The sequence below is a fragment of the Lampetra fluviatilis genome, chromosome 10 (genome assembly GCF_964198595.1).
Source record: "Lampetra fluviatilis chromosome 10, kcLamFluv1.1, whole genome shotgun sequence".
Taxonomy (NCBI): domain Eukaryota; kingdom Metazoa; phylum Chordata; class Hyperoartia; order Petromyzontiformes; family Petromyzontidae; genus Lampetra; species Lampetra fluviatilis.
The window spans coordinates 11,509,202-11,525,573 of NC_136284.1; the positions used below are offsets into that span (position 1 = coordinate 11,509,202).

The following is a 16,372-nucleotide window of genomic DNA, read 5'->3' on the forward strand; positions in this document are numbered from 1 at the left end:
TAAAACTCAGGTCGCGGGGTTCGCAGCGCGGATCGCTTACCGCTGCCATACTACTGCTCCCCCATGCCAGAGTGCAGCGTACACCCGCGTAATGAAAATAACCACGCACGCTTGCCTCCGTGCTCATTTAGCATCCAGTGAGCTGACATTCCAGCTCGGCACTTTATGGGAGAGAAAAAAATTGGCATAAAATGTGAAATAGGTGGCCAGCAGCAAACCTTTTTTCACCCCCTGTTGCAGGCTGGCTACAATAATGGTTTTTTCTCTGCCAAAAAACAAGTAATGAGCTAGTGTATAAGTTGCATTTTTTCCCCTTGGGTAACATATGGCGATCATTAATCAGCAACGCTATTAAGATACATTACTGTGTTTTTACAGAGTTTATTGGAATTTCAAAGCTTTTCTGGATTCACAATATTTAACTTGGGGTTTTATTTAAAAAAGTAAGTTTTTGTTTTGACTGAATTTGATTAATTCGCTGGAGAAATTCGGGGATTAAATGACCTTTTTAAACTGCGTATTATATTTAAATTCTGGTGGATTTAGCATATTTTGTAACTTTTCAATTGAACATTAAGTTATTACTAATATATTTTGGACTTGTACAGCGTTTGCATCGGAAGAAGCTTTACAGAACAGTCACCGTATTTTTTTATAGAGAGGAGAGATGACGGTCAGTCAAAGAAAGATGAAAATGGTGTTGCCACTTTACTTGAACTGGGAGCAGATTCGACAGCACAAATGGCTTGGCAAGGGAGTTTCAGCAATGGTCAAAATGTAAACTTGTAATTTTTGCCACGTGACTGCTCAAAATACTTTTAACGTATTCCAAGTGCATCATCTATATCTATACCTTTTTTTGTTTGCTTCAGATAGTCATTTTTGTCCATGTGTTGGAGAAAAATTGTAATATTGTGTCCTATTTTACAATGGATTTTTTTGTCAGACTTGAGCAAAAATGCATTGTAAAAGCAAAAGTCTAAGGCCTTATCCAGCGTTTTACTAAAATGCATCTTCCACACTTTTAGGAAAAAAACATTTGTAGGAATAGTGATGCTTTTTCATTTAACCGTGGGTGATGAAAATCTTTCCCCAAAATGAGAACCAAGTCCCCGACATCATTCATAATTTGCCTGCTCGCCACATTTTTCAGAGCGGAGTGGTGGAAGGCATTCATCTTTTGTGTTGGTTTTGAAATGGGATGTGATCTGTTGTAACTGGTAAATATTCATAGTTATTTCAGTCAACATTTAGTCGGTGATTTTATTATACTTGAAACATTTTGCCCTTTATCACTGGCTACCATGATAAAAATAAGCTTTGAATGTTTCTATTTCCTTAAGGCCATTCATCCAAATGTTCGAAATATTTTTGCCCTCTGACAAAAAAAGCTATTTTTAATTGCTATTCCATACATTCCCTGAAGCAGCAACGCGATACTTAAAATATTTACTCTTTACGATTGTGAAAAGACGTGGTCTGAACCAAAATGAGCCATAATTTTTTGTTTTTATTCCTTGACTCTTAATCTTTTTTTAAATATTTTTTCACAGGTTTTCTCATCAACTAGTAAGTTTGCAGCTCTGACGGTAGAAGGAGAGGATGAAGACGAAGATTGAGAGCTGGAGTTTTTTGCGCCAACATTTAAATGGCCAAATATAACAGGGGGAAAATTTAAAAAAAGAGAAAAAGGAAAAAGAGAAAAATCGAGAAACAATAAATGAACAGTCAGGGCAAGCCAATTCATTGCTGCACATCGCTTGGAGACTGCTTCTGACTCCATGCTTTATTATTCAATGTGAGTACAGGTAGTTATAGTTATTAAAAAAAACAAGTAGCTTGAAAGTGCTGCAGCTGTATTGAGATTATATTCGAATAATATACAGTGGCTTTAAAATTCTGGCATTAAATGATGGATGATATGAATGCAAATGGAATGGAATTTGAAGGTTTGCATGGACTTTATAATTTGATTAACTTGAACAGTGGGTTTTTGGCTACAGTGCTAAGAAGCAGTGGATTTTAAACATAGCAACTGGTTTTGAAGATGCTTTAAGCACTGTAATTGAGGTTACAGTAGAGCTTCATTATGGAATCAGTAAGCATCTTATTCATTGTGAATATGTTTTCTCGCCACCCTGATTAGCAAATTATGTAAATTAAGACACTTGGTGTGGTGAAAATGTACTAATTTCACAATGGCGTTGTGATGAGGTTCTACTGCATTTTAACCGTCATTCACCCATTTTAAATAGACTTTATTTCAGTGGCAATTTCCAGTAGGAAAAACGTAATCGCATAAAGTCGCTTTTAAACAATGCTGCTTTTGACGTGCTTTTTTGGTCTGTCACGGTAGTGTGTTTAGGAATTAAAAGCCCTGCCTTACAAAAATATCGCTCGACAGCTGTATTGGTTACGCTGCATTCTCTTCTAAGTTCTCAACCTCAAACGAAATAGTTTCGAAATTTATTGGCCCCCCCCTGTTAGGATGCAACTTCAAAAAATAAACTGCTTCTACAATTTGGAAATGTGGCGTGCTTAAACGAAGTGAGTTTGTGTACGAGTGAATGCTAACAATGCTGAGGGGGGTGCAGGATGATTTGCGGGGGGTGAATGTTTTGGTCGGGCAGTGGGTGGGAAAGCTGCCATAAAATAGACGGAACAATGGCGTGCAAAACATTTCATGGAGTATGTGAACGAACCATCATGGTTCATGCTGCGCGGAGCTTGTGTGTTGTGCAGCGCAAAACACTTTGCACCATTCGTTTCATGAACGACCACCGCAAGCTCAAGTTGTGCTCATTCCCTGTGTGTGGAAACAAACTTGTTTCCTTGAACCTAAATGGTGTAGCTTGCTTGACAGCCAGAAGGAATTTGTACTTAAAAACTTGCTGGATGGAGTAACACTCGGGATTATTGAGCCCAAAATAAGTGCAGTGTTAAACTTGTATTTTTAAAGGAATGTCAACACATTCAAGCTGAACATTCACATAGCTGCCAAGAGGCGATAGCAGTGGCTGCGTTTAAAGCACAGTTGCTGTCGATAAGCTTCATACATTTGATATGCTCGGCCTCGGGAAATCCACCACAGAGGTGTTTGCCCTAATCTTTTGGGATTGAGCATTGTGGCCACGCTGTTTAATCGTGTGTTCTACAAATTGCTGTATTCCCTTATTCTTGAACCCTAAAGGACACTTAAAATACATTTTGGCATCTTTTTTTTCAGTATACCAGAACACCGACATATCAATACGGAATCAAACAACATGCCGCTGGGTAACTTAATTTTGTGTCACGTGTACGTGGATTTATAAACATTCTGCTCGTGTAGTGATGTGTGGTACACTCGCAATGAACTTAAATGGTAACTGTGAGCAATTCCAAATATATACGCATGCACGGGGTGTTCATGAACTTAAATATTAAAGAATTAACAGTTTGAACTGTGGTTACATTCCTTATATAAAGGATTGTTTTTAACCACTAGGTGTCAGATGGGTACCCACCAACAAAATGGCATCCGAGTAAGTAGGCAACATGTGGCGTGTGAAGATTGCAAGTGTTGACGTGAATTTAACATCGCAAACATGAGAAAACACCAAGCGTTTGTGCTTTTACAAAATTTTAAGTATGATGGACAGGACCCTCCATATACATACTTTTTTAAAGTGTTTTTTTTTAAGTATCCATGTTTAGTCCACGTAGATTGTACAATACCAAACGCAGCAGACCACCATATACAGGGTGGTCTAGATGTATTGTGCCCCCACATTTAATTCTCTAAAACGCAAGGCCGTAGCCATGGAGTCAACATTGGGGGGGACCAAATCTTCCAGGGGGTCCCCCCCATAAAAAAAATAATAATTTGAAAACGAATTTCCTGCCTAAAATATAAAAAATTCTCGAACACATAGGATGGACTTTTATTTATGTTTTACAATGTCTAATAGTGTATTGTATTACATTGCTCTGTTTTTTCTTTTTTTTACCTTTTGTTTAATTGTATGTAATGGCAGAGATTCGGGATTAATAAAGTACAACCATACCCACAATCATATAAACAGAAACCTATTTTATAGCAATATTGGGGGCATATTTGAATATTATAATTACGGCCTTTGCTAAAACGTAATATTTTTTTTTACATGCCAATGGGTGTGAAAACAAATTAACAAAGGGGAAAATAATGGGGGGGGGGAGGTCACAAGACAGTTGAACCACCCTGTACACTTAACGCCAGACAGTCCGTGTATGCCACAAAACCGCTCATTTCATATAGTCACCCGCGAGCGGCTAGCCAGTTTGGAAGACGGCATCGCCTGCTAGTTGCTGCAGGTCATCCACATTCAGTACAATCGAAACACTCGTTTTAGTGTGCTTCATAAAATAGAAGAATCTGGACATTTGTTACTTGTGCCAATCTTAGGCTGTCACAACCGGCGGTACTGTGTTTCGTTGGCTTATTTTGCTTTCGTGGCTTTTATTAAATTCGGTCACGTGCGAGTAGTATCCAATTTGGACCACTGGCACAGATGGCCTACTCTTTTAGGAATAGCTTTACGGAGATCATTTAACGTCCACTCTGAGGGAGAGCGAATATGTGGTGCCACGGCCTCGGAGCAACTCCGCAAGTGCCGCGACTCCCCCCTGGCCCCACACTGAGCACACACACGCAGCGCACACACGTAGTGTCCTGGCGGGGTATTGCCTGGCACAACGGGTTTTCATCCGAAGGGTCCCTAGGATGAAAGTCCCCCGGTTTCCCGGTGCCAGGAGATTGGCCGACCCTTGCAGGACAAGTCACATTGCGGTGCTCCTGAGTTGGCTTAATGTTGTATGGGCTCACAAAGGTTCACCGGGCCAGCCGCAATGAGTCAAACACGACATCGGGGAGGGGGCTGGGGTGAAATATTAAGCGAGCAGAGCAGACCATGAGGTCAGGGGATCGCAGTGCCACGACCTCCCCTGGCCCCAGACCGAATACACGCTAGCAGGGTGTGTACTCGCCAGCCGGACGTCCTTCCAGATTAAACAGGTTGAGTCAGAAATCAATGAGTACGGGTGCATAGACAAGAGGTCGCAGAAGTAACCGTCGCAACGCTTCGTGTAAGGGAAGGGAAACGAGTGAGAATCACAGGTAGGCGCACGATTGGCCGCGTGGGATAACGTAACTCTGGATATTTTAAGTAAGGGGGCATAAAAAGGGGAGCCTGAAACCGTTGAGGCGAGATCTTTCCTCAACATCTGGGCCGTCAAGATCCACCACCCTGCCGTCCTGCCTTCTCGAGCCGCTCGCAGCATCCGTGTGATATCAGTGAGTGCTGCTACGAGGCAGTGATGGGCAAGGTTTTTTTCATCCTCTTCACTCCGACTCTCGCAGCGTCCTTGCGATGCCGTGAGTACAGCCGCGAGGTACGTGATAGGGCGTGTGAGCATTTGGGGACTTGGGTAGCCATATGCTAGGCTCTGCTCGTAGGATATTCCCTTCAGGCAGGGCAGGCTTTTCGCCGCGAAAAAAAGTTAGTACAGAGCATCGGTGGGGTGTCTGTGATTCCTGTGTGGAGCGGCTGCGTGGGCGGACGCGTGGCGAGAGTGAGGGCGGAGCCGCAGCACGAGCGCTCGTTGAGATCATCGCTCGCAGGTGTGGGAGCAAGTGTGCCACTGTCCGCTGCGTCAGCCGTGGTGTGCGCGGGTGCGGGGGATTAACTCTGTGCGGTGGTAAGCCAGCGGTTCAGCTATGTCCCTCAGAGAGGGCGCTAGCGCGGGGGGCCCGGTCACTCAGTCGGGGGGGGGGGGCCCGGCGGCGGCCGACTGACGCGGTGGAGGAGGGAGTGGAAGGGGCGGGACGTCGTGCCTCACTTGCCTAGCGAGGGCGGTGGGGTGGAAGTCGGCCCCCACAAATACATCCACGATCTTGACTTAAAGCTTTCGTGACTGCAGGAATTCATATTCATTTCAAGAACCAAGAATATACATCCACGATGTTAAACGGGGCAGCCGCTGGGCGTTAACTCGTGAACCTCTGCAACAAGTGGCAAATACGCACGCAAATGGCTTGGCCAAACCCACTATCCCACTTTTGAACTACCTCTGCAACACGTGCACCAAAGCGGTCCTTTATTTATTGCTTCACCCAACAGGGTTACGCGCTCAGAACTCGTGCATTGATGCATCTTGCGCATACATCGTAACTTTGAGTTTGTTCATTTTGTGGACTTGCTTTTTGCTAGGCTGGGGTAGGGAGGTTCGTTTGTTAGTCGTAACACTGCTCGCGGCCGACTTTTTAGAGCAAATTTAAATCCTTCCATTTGCAGTTGCAGTTGCCTCGTGTTTTTACCAATCTTTCATTTACCACTCTCCATCATCTTGTTCCTCCACCCATTTCCATGTGTGTCTCTTGTGGAATATCTATGGTGTATTCTCGTTCAATTACCTTCTTACAACTTCCATCTATTCTATGGCCTTCCTCTAGGTGTGTTCCCTGTTCTCATTTCACAAACCCCATCTTGGTGATGTTTGCCCGTCCATCTATTGCGTCCAATCTTGTCCATTCCAATTTGGCTCGAGTTTCTCCACTCCAAGCTCTTGATAAACCATATTCTGTATCTGTAACTTGTTTTCCCACCGTATTCCTCAGAAGCCTCATTTCCACTAAAAGCTTTTCACTTTTGCTCTTGTCCATGATTCTGCCACATACACAATGTTTAGTACAATATTCATTTCGTACCAAACCTTTCACAATTGTGGAAATGGCAGGCTTTCCACATTCTGCTATGCCCCTTTATCTTTACATTTCTGGAAACGTCGTTACTTAATTTAAGTACTTTAAAGTTTAATGAGTTTTCTACCACTCAAATGTTCTCCAATTTGATCCCATCTGCATTTAGTTAAATTTCCTCTTAAGAGGTGTCTGCGGCTGGCTGTTTCAAAGTCACACTCATTACACACAAAGTGCTTTCCACAAATGAACCACAATACCTTGCTTATCTCCTCAAGGCTCATAAACCATGACGCGAACTCCGGTCGTCCTCGCACGGGCTTTTGGCTGGCCATCGAACAAAGGCAATCACTGCCACGCACACTTTCAGATGCGCTTCTGCGTCCGTCTGGAATGCTCTCCTTTCCGATATTAGGAAGCCATTGGCGCTATGCACTTTCAAATCTAGACTGAAAACTAATTTCTTTAGAAATGATTTTTATGTTTATGTTGTTGTCCTTCCCCTGCAGTTCGACATACATACATATAACTTTGTAGATTCGCGTGTGTCACTTCTGTTTTGATGTGATTATCAATAAACTGATTTGCCGACACGTTTAAGTGCTCCTTCTACGTGGGATTTTCCACACAGCTTGTCTCCAAACAGCTGTTGGTAAACTTTTAGAAATGCAATAACAGCGGCTACAATTGACTGCCCATGGGACCGTTGTCACGCGCTATTGGCTGGATCGCGAAGCCTCTGGCGAGTTCCGTCTTGGCAGGGCTATCATGCTAACACCGAACTGCCACCATGTACAGGGAGGGATGGCACTTCCTGCACTTTTTGAGACCCTCTGCACAGTGAGATTGCGGGGTTTGTTACCACAGGTCGGGGAGGTTTGGGCGGTGTTTTCAGTGCTTTGGGATTTTACAGATTTAACAAATGACTACAAACTATACTACTATTCATAATAGAGTTTTTTGGGGGGTTAGGTCGCGTAAATATATAAATGTGTCGTTGAAACCCACCACCACCCGGGCACAGCCAACTAGTTAGGAGTGACACGTAAACAAAACGTGCCAATTCGTCACTAGTATAGTACACCGGTGTGTTGGAGAGCCAAGCCACAACATTTACAATCTGAGTACGACGTTTGGCATGTTCTGTTTACGTGACAACCCTTACTAGTTGGCTGTGTCGGGTGGCGGCGGGTTTTAACGACACATATTTACGTGATCTAACCCGAAAAAAACCTCTTATGGATGATATCGGTCGCGAAAGCCTACGTGTTAAACTATACTACTATTCACTATTTTTTTTACCAGGTAAGGCCCACTGAGCTATGTAGCTCTTTTCCAGAAGCGACCTGGCCACAAATGATCACTCAACGAAGCGGCTTATTATGTTGACATTTAAGCAGCCAAATACTCTAAACACATGTTTATGCGAAAATTCAACGCGACCACGGGGAGAACATGCAGACTCCAAATATACAGGTGTCACGGTCGGGGACGAACTCACGACCTCATGTATACCAGGTGAGGTAGTTAACATCTCGCCACGGGTTTCGGTCACATGCGGTTGTCGCGTGGGGCTCGTACGCACATATTTTTTTATGTTTTAAAATTACATTTTGAGTACGGTATTGCATTAGATTGTTTTCAGGAAGTATTGAACACGCATTAAACATCAGCTGCAATTTTTAATCGCCTACATCAAGATTTCCCAAGGTAATCCTCACCCACCATGATCTACATTTACAAGTTAACCATTTCTTTTTTAATTGGGAGTCATTACGAATGGAGTTTGGTAATCCAATGACTCTCATCTGCTTATGACATTACTGTAGCTGTATTTTTCATCGTAACATCGATAATAATTTACGGTCATTCTGTCAATCCACTGCTGCTTTAAGGCTTCCCTTCCACTGATTGGCCGTGGCGGGGGGGGGGGTTGTTTGACCATACTTCATCATTCTCGGCTGCGAAGGGTGGGGGGGGGTTCATAAATCACCTGCCACTTCGGATCGCCACGGCCCGGAATCGAACTCAGGTAAGCGGGTTCAAAGCGCAGTGTTGCTAACCCCTCGCCAATGCTCCACTCCACTTCCCCTTTGCCATTGTGTGTGCGTGCGTGTGCTATGTTCCTGCACTCGACACAGATATAAATGGAGGGCTACCTGACGTCAATTTTTCGTGTATGTGTACCAAACTGCCATATTACTCTAAAGTATAATGAAGCTATATTTTATATGTGGCAGCTGACACTACCACGGAATGTGTTTTATATCCACATTTATACAAGAGGGTTAAAAGTTTGGAGAAAATATATTAAAACATTCACCAAGGCATTTGGGTTTTTTTTTATATACGTGAAATGTAGTAACACCCAGAATAATATTAAATCACCACATTAGCATACAGAGACGAGGCTTTGAGAAATAAAAACTTTAGCCAGGTGCCTCAGGAATCAGAGCAACGAGCTTACACCAATGGTTAAAATCTGCACAGCCATCCCTGATGAAAGCAGGCTTGTGAGAGAAGCGCGTTCATGGTTTCGGCCGTGTCACTCGGCATGTAACTATACATTGGTGAATCGATTAAAATAAATTCCTTAAACTCATGATACGCGCGTAGCACGGTGCAAATGAGAATATATTGTGTTTTTTGTAAATTATTCGCAAGTTACAGCAAACAGAAGTATACAAGTTACATAAACAACAAGAATGCATGCCAACAAGGAAGGGGAACACGTAAATAAGACAATGAATGCAAATTTGAGACATCACATGCACCCATATTCTTGGTTCTTTCGGTAAAGTCACGTAGAAGGGAAATAATAAAATAATATAAATATAAAACAATAAAAATTCTCACGACGTTTCGACTGAAAAACAAGCAATCATCATCAACAAAAAAATCACATGGACCGTTAAGAAAAGGCTTGGGCAGGACTCATCTCAGCAACGAGATATATCGGACGGGACGAGACTCGTGACAGAATCGCAGCCGAAGGAAGCAAGAGAGCACGACCACAGTGGAGATGGAACGATGAGATCAGCTCACACACAGGAGCGATATGTGTTGTGGTATCAAAGGACCATGGTGGACGATGGTGACGCGGGGAGGCCGTCATCAATCAGCGGATAGAACGTGGCTGATGATGACTTGACATGCGATGAACAGATCTACTAAAGCAGGGTCCATGGAAAAGTTGAGTGGCTCCAGTGTGGATCGGACTTCACGTGCAGAGGTCTTCAAAGTCGTCCTGTGACATCACCTGCTGTGGGCCATTCTTTAGTGTGGGGTCATATTTGACGACCCCTATAATCAAACACTGAACTGATTTTTGTGTTTAGTTTGTTGTCCTTCCCTCGGCACCTCCGATTAGTGTGGTTGGCGACATACGGTGCGAAAGAAGTTCAACATACATACACTGTTGATTTGACCCAGGCGCAGACTCGGCAACATTCTAATCTGGTTGTGACTATGGATTAGTGGTCAGCTTTTTGTCAGATGATGCAGGTTCAGTAATTGATTTTGAATAGAAACTAAATAACAGTCTACATTATGCAGATGCACAATTCAATTTGCAACAGATCTCAACCGGGTAAGCTTGCGCAATATCTATACCCCAAAAGCGCTCTCTGGTACATGTCATATCAACACTGTGTGTGCATCGTATATAAACTGCATGCCCCCAAGACATGCCCGACTGTAGGTTTATACACAAATTGATTCCGGTTCAGTTGGTTATGTAAAGGATGGTAGCATCTCTAAGAGAGGCCTTCACTGAATGCCAGTTTCATTCTGAGTCCAACCTGGGGTAACGGCCTCACAGAATGCATATGTACGGCTGATTTTGATCTGAGAGGGACACTGAAAAGCTTCATGCTTTTCAAGAAGAAGAAAAAACTACAAATCCAGATACATTCGCGAATATTCAGATCATTGAGATAAAAAAAATGGTACGGTGACAAAAAGAAAACACTCGCTCACATTCCAGGTTCCTCGAACAACGAACATTTTGATACACCCACATTAGTGTAGGTCTCCGCTCTTCAGTATTCCCGTCGTGCGTGCCACCACTGGAAGCGAGAGCCGGTAAACCTCGGCCAATATGAAGTCTCGCTAAAGCCGTGCTCTCTTGTTGCCAACATTTTTTTTTAAATCGATTGCCGACTAAAAAAAACGATTTCCGAGTCTCCGCCGTGTGCATTTGAGCTTGTTTTTGATTTTTTTTCCAAAGGAAACAATATTAAAGGGCATTGAAATTGCTCTCGGTCTGCGCCACGCTATTGCCTGCAACCCGTGCATAACTTACGTAACCCTGCCGCATTGTGTGCGCCGTATATTTAAGCGGAGGTGTCTCATTGCAACGGCTTCACGAGCAATCACTCAGTCGCAGCGAATTGGATAGGATTGTAAATTCACTCCGTGCTGCAAGCCTGATATGTTCGTCCAAATAGTGATATTAAAAAAAAAAGAAGAAAAAAGTTCACGGGATTAATGTTTTCAAATTTACTTCCAAGCTCCTTTCCTCTTGCATCTCCAACATCTGTGATTTCTCTCCCTCGACGCAGGACTCACTCATTCCAAGCGAGTGCTCACACGGAGTCTGGACGCTGTTGATAAGCGGCGTCCTGCGTTTTCGTATTCGAATCGCGAGATGCCACGGAAGAAAAAAAATGTCAGTTTTGTATGTTTTGTATGAACAGAAACACAGAAACACGATATCACCATGAACGAATGTACAGCGGCCACGGTTGCTTCGGGTAGTGACCATCCACGGATGCGGGCATTAGCAATACGCTCATAGGAAGAAAAAAACAGTACAATATTCTGCATATTCTGTATGTAACGTTATATTATGGAGACCAGAAATGCATTGTTTTTTTCTTTATAGCATCTCACACCCATATGTATTATTACTGTTTGTTTCCATATATATAAAATGCACGGGCAAGGGCAGGAATAATATCAATGCCGTTGCTTTTCTTGCAATGTTTTTGCGTATGTTCAGTCGGGGACCAAGCAATATGGAATTGATAATGGGATTCTCATTGAGTGGTGTGGGAGTGATTATTGATACAATCATCCCTGTAAGATGAAAAGTGTGTAAAGAGGCAATTCATGTTGTATTCTTTTTTATAAGAAAGAAAAAATGTTTTATGCATGCATGCATGCATGTTGAACTTTTTTCGCATCATACGTAGCCAGCCGTACATCATATATGCATGTTGTAATAAAATGCTAGATTCCAATAAATGTAGGTGGATTTAGATAATTGAATGGTTCAGGGTGATAAGACAACTACAAAATAAAGGATGGATGATTGTGGCTGCATAGGAAAATGACTGCCTCTCTTTGTCTTGTGCATTTTCCAAACATTTACCACGCACAGGATGTATGACTTAGAAAAAAACACAACAATAAATCAGCTTTTCACAGCAGAAGACATCCATATGAATCTTGTATTTTAGTGTTTAAAAGTTGTGATGCCGTCACGAAAAATAAAGTTTGTACAACAATGGATATTTCTGCACTGAACATTTCCATCCACAGCCTATAAACAACAGCTGTGTGCGGTCACTTATCCATGCTCTAGCCAGGTTTAAACCTGCTCAGCTTCTGGGATCTAATGATACCGGGCACATTCCGGGTTCTTTTGTGTGTAGCTATAGCGACAAGTAATTGTGTGTTTTTGTATGCAATTACGTCGCAGTAATTAGGAGCACAACAAAGAAAAAAAATACTCAAATTTGAGATTTAATATTAAGGGACCTTTATTAATGGAGATGTATATATGTTATGATATGGTGAGCAATGTTTTATATTTCTGATTTCTACGTATAATGTTCTGCAATTATATATTTTATTTTTAAATTAACTTTTCTGTTTACTCCGAAATCGCAGTGGAGTGCAGGACAAGACAATTGGCAACATTTTTACGGAGCCGACAGCGCTAAAACATGCCATTATGCGGACCCTTCTATAAAACACGCATACATGTTTCGAAAAACGTTTAAACAAGCCTAGTGACGCACTGGATAGATAATGTGTTAATAATACACGACAAATACTTGCGCTTTTTATTCGCCGCTGAAGCACGCGCGCGCAAACACTGCAGGTCAACGGACATACCTTCATTAATATATTGATGTAAAACCCCGCAGAACTGATGCAGTCCATATTTCTTTGTCCATGTGTACATTATTAACTTCTAGCTTGGCGGCTGTGTTACAGCCTCACGTCCGTTGTCTTGCTGTCGCCCGACTCGGTGTGGAACGTCTCCATCCTCCTTTGCACACCCGCTTAGATCAAATGCACTCGGAATTTTAGGAAACATCTCAAGGCCCCTCTCTCTCTATCTGTGTTGACCAGGGCTTTCGAGCAGCCCTGAGCTTGGATCAGTGCCTCCGAGTTGTTGACTTTTCTGCAAAATCTGGCGCGTTATAAATGGCATTATAATGATTTAAATCAGTGGATTGGTTCTGGACTACTGAAGACCTTAAGGGACAGTACCCACACTCTCTCTGTTCACACCAGCTTTCTCCCTGCGCTTATGGATCGACTACTAACTACATCTGCTGATTGGGTGATGAAGTTGCATCGCTGGTAACCCACAAGGCCTGCTTTCACTTGTCTCTCGGTCAGATTCTGTACTTGGAAACGGAGTCGATCTCTCCACGTGGAGGGTAATGCATCGATAGGTCGGCTCTACATTGTTTCAATATTTCTTCTACTGAATTCCATCGATTGCTCTCGCGTGCAGGAGTTGCCTTTTTTACGTGTGTTTCTCGTGTTACGCGTTTACAGGTAAGTCCACGCAGAGTCTCTACGGCTCTCTCCCTGTCTCTCTGTCTCACACTTTCAACGAGTCCTCTGCGGCTGTTGTTTCTCAAACTTGTTTAGGCCCGCGGACCACCCAGCTCCCCCCCATCCCGCTCCCGGTGACAAAACAATGATTCACTTCTCTCTCTAAATGCCAGTGATACAAAACGATTCATATTACGGAAATATAAAAAAAATAACCGCAGCTATACGGTTTGTGTTCAATTTATATCTTTGGGGTTATGGTAGTTCATCAGGATCGTCTACCTAACTTCATTTTTAAGTAAAGTCACGTAGGTAGAAAAAATTATAGATCACGACGTTTCGATCGTAACACAAGCGACCGTCTTCAGGTGAGAGAGAGAGAAAGCTACTGTATCTTTCTCTCTCTCTCACCTGAAGACGGTTATTTTTTCTACCTACGTGACTTTACCAAAAGAACCACAGAGTATGGATTCCTGCAGTCACAAACGCTTCAAATCAAAATTAATTTTTAAGGTTGAGTATCACGAGTAAAATATTAATTCATGTCCGAAACAAAAGGTACAAACATGGTCGTTATTGATAACTGGTTTTTTTACCCTTCTATCTGGCAACAAAACTGACACCTTTTTTACAAGGAGTCATGTTTGCATAGACCACAATACCTGCAGTCATAATGCAAACAAAAAAACATAACTCTGATATGCACTGTCCTTGAAGTTGATTGGTCCACACCCGAGACAGATTTCCTTAGAGCCTAGTCTCACATGGTGTTGGACCAGATGACGCCAAAAGGCGCACAACTCAATGACAATGCACCATCAGAGTATGAGAGCTCGGGGTAAGCATTTACACCATTGGAACCTCATTTGCCAGTAAATGGTCGTTATTGTCCCGATCAGCCTGCATTTGCATCACAGCACCGGAGACCACCACGAGGACCGTCGGGGACCATTCGCTGATGGTCCCGCGACCCACACTCTGAGTACCGCTCCTCTACAGGGTTTTTTTTATCAACTGGGAAAACGTGAATCTGCACAGGGCAGGTCGACTCACAGGAGCGGTCCTCTGGAGACTTCCTCGACATTGACACGGATCAACTATGTGACTTCATAACGGATGATAGCTTCATGAACTCGCCGTATTTGTGTCAAACAATAAATGCCCTTATAATGCAGTAAATACGTTTTTAGTCTGAATATACTACAAACGAATGGACGCCGCTGTAAACATTGTATTTGGTGTGATGTGCGTGTGGGAAGCATTGTGAAAACCCACCTGTTTCTGTGGGGTTTCTCCAGGCTTTCCGGATTCCTACCACGTGGCAAAACACGCGAGAGAATTGGCATACACTATGAACAAATCCTCTGCAGATCTTCACATTTTGAAAACAGTTCACTGGGAAAACAAGATTCCGCAATGTGTAGTTTGACACACGGTAGCAACAGCAGCAGTTTATTTTATCTTTGCATCGGTCAGTTATGATGGCTTGAGCGAAGGCAAGCTGTGGCCGATACCTTTTTTTAACGAAGCCATTAGAGACACAGCACGTAGCATATATGTGGAATTAAATTGTCTCGCGCTTAGTGCTATGAGATGAATGAAATAGATGCAGAGTGACCGTTGCCCTTTGCACCGGTGCCAAATTGATGGCAGCAGAACAGCTTCACCAGGTGTCATCAGTGCTGGATTATCCTAGTAGCAAAAGTAGCTACATATGCTACGGGCCCCGCACTTTCAATGGCCCCGCGCGAAATGCTTTCAAGGTATCAATTCCGGTTCAGTTATTCTGCACTTGCTCTATTACTATAGTACTATACTGCCTTCAACTTTTACTGGTAGGAACCTCCTGGTTACACCAGCCCACAAGGGATTATTGTGTCTGTCGTGCAGGGAGGGGCTGGGTGGGGAGGGAGGGGCTGGGTGGGGAGGGGAGGGGAGGGTGGGGAGGGCTGGGTGGGGAGAGTGGGGCTGGGTAGGGGGTGGGAGGGGTGGGGCTGGGTGGGGAGGGGCTGGTCACACCGTGGTGCCCTTATAAAATTCAACGTTTAACCTACTCACGCCGGCTTGTGCCCGCCCTCACAGTCGGGCATATTTGCGGAATACACCACGCCGCCGTTGACCCTGGCCATTGACCGAGAAACCCAACGTTCCTACCAGCTCCCTCCGCAGGAATGTGTTATGAACGACTGGGTGATTAAGGTTATCGATTTGTCGTATTATCTGGCTGTATAGAAAATGAAAAAATACAATGACTTTACTATGCAAGTTAAAAATGTGTGTTTTAATATGTATGTGTTTATTTATTTATTTAGGGCCCCTTTGTAACATATGCTACTGGCCCCACACTAGCTTAATCCAGCACTGGGGTGTAATGTTAACTAGACTATATTTGTATCACTCTGGGCAAAACCCAATTGGTCAGGATGGCAAATCAGGAAATATCGTTTCATTTTTAAATACGTCCACATTCGCTGCAGTTAATAAGCATATAATGTCCAGATTTTTTGCACGTTAACCATTTAACGGCTGTAAAAGTGTTGTTACTTTGTTATATACTCGCTACCCTCTGCCTCTCTCTGTGTTTATTGATGGTTAAATAAAAAAATAAATGTATATATATAAGAAAAAATCGATGTTCTGTGGTCTATGTGTGTATTTGTTTCTGGATGCGTGCATGTTTATGAGTGTATGCTCTTAATATGCAAGAGCTCTCAAAACATGTTTTTTATTGTGACAATTCTGGGGCTCCTCGTGTTACGGCTGCGCAAAGGGGGGCAAGAAGGGGGAATCTTCTCCAAGACTCAAACAAAAGAGGGCCCAAGAATGAATAATGATGGAGTCCCATGTGGAATTTGC

At 43.2% G+C, this 16,372-nt stretch overlaps 1 protein-coding gene across 4 annotated transcripts in view; it reads left to right on the forward strand.

Moving 5' to 3' along the window:
- Positions 1-2,520, forward strand: part of LOC144934586 (eukaryotic translation initiation factor 4B-like) — a 30,071-nt gene extending 27,551 nt beyond the window's left edge. For all 4 annotated transcript variants that reach the window (XM_078860545.1, XM_078860543.1, XM_078860544.1 and 1 more), the window contains exon 14: positions 1,554-2,520. In XM_078860545.1, coding sequence (XP_078716671.1) covers positions 1,554-1,619 — 66 coding nt within the window. In that variant the 3' untranslated portion in view covers positions 1,620-2,520. The remainder of the gene's footprint in view (positions 1-1,553) is intronic.
- The last annotated feature ends 13,852 nt before the right edge of the window (positions 2,521-16,372 follow it).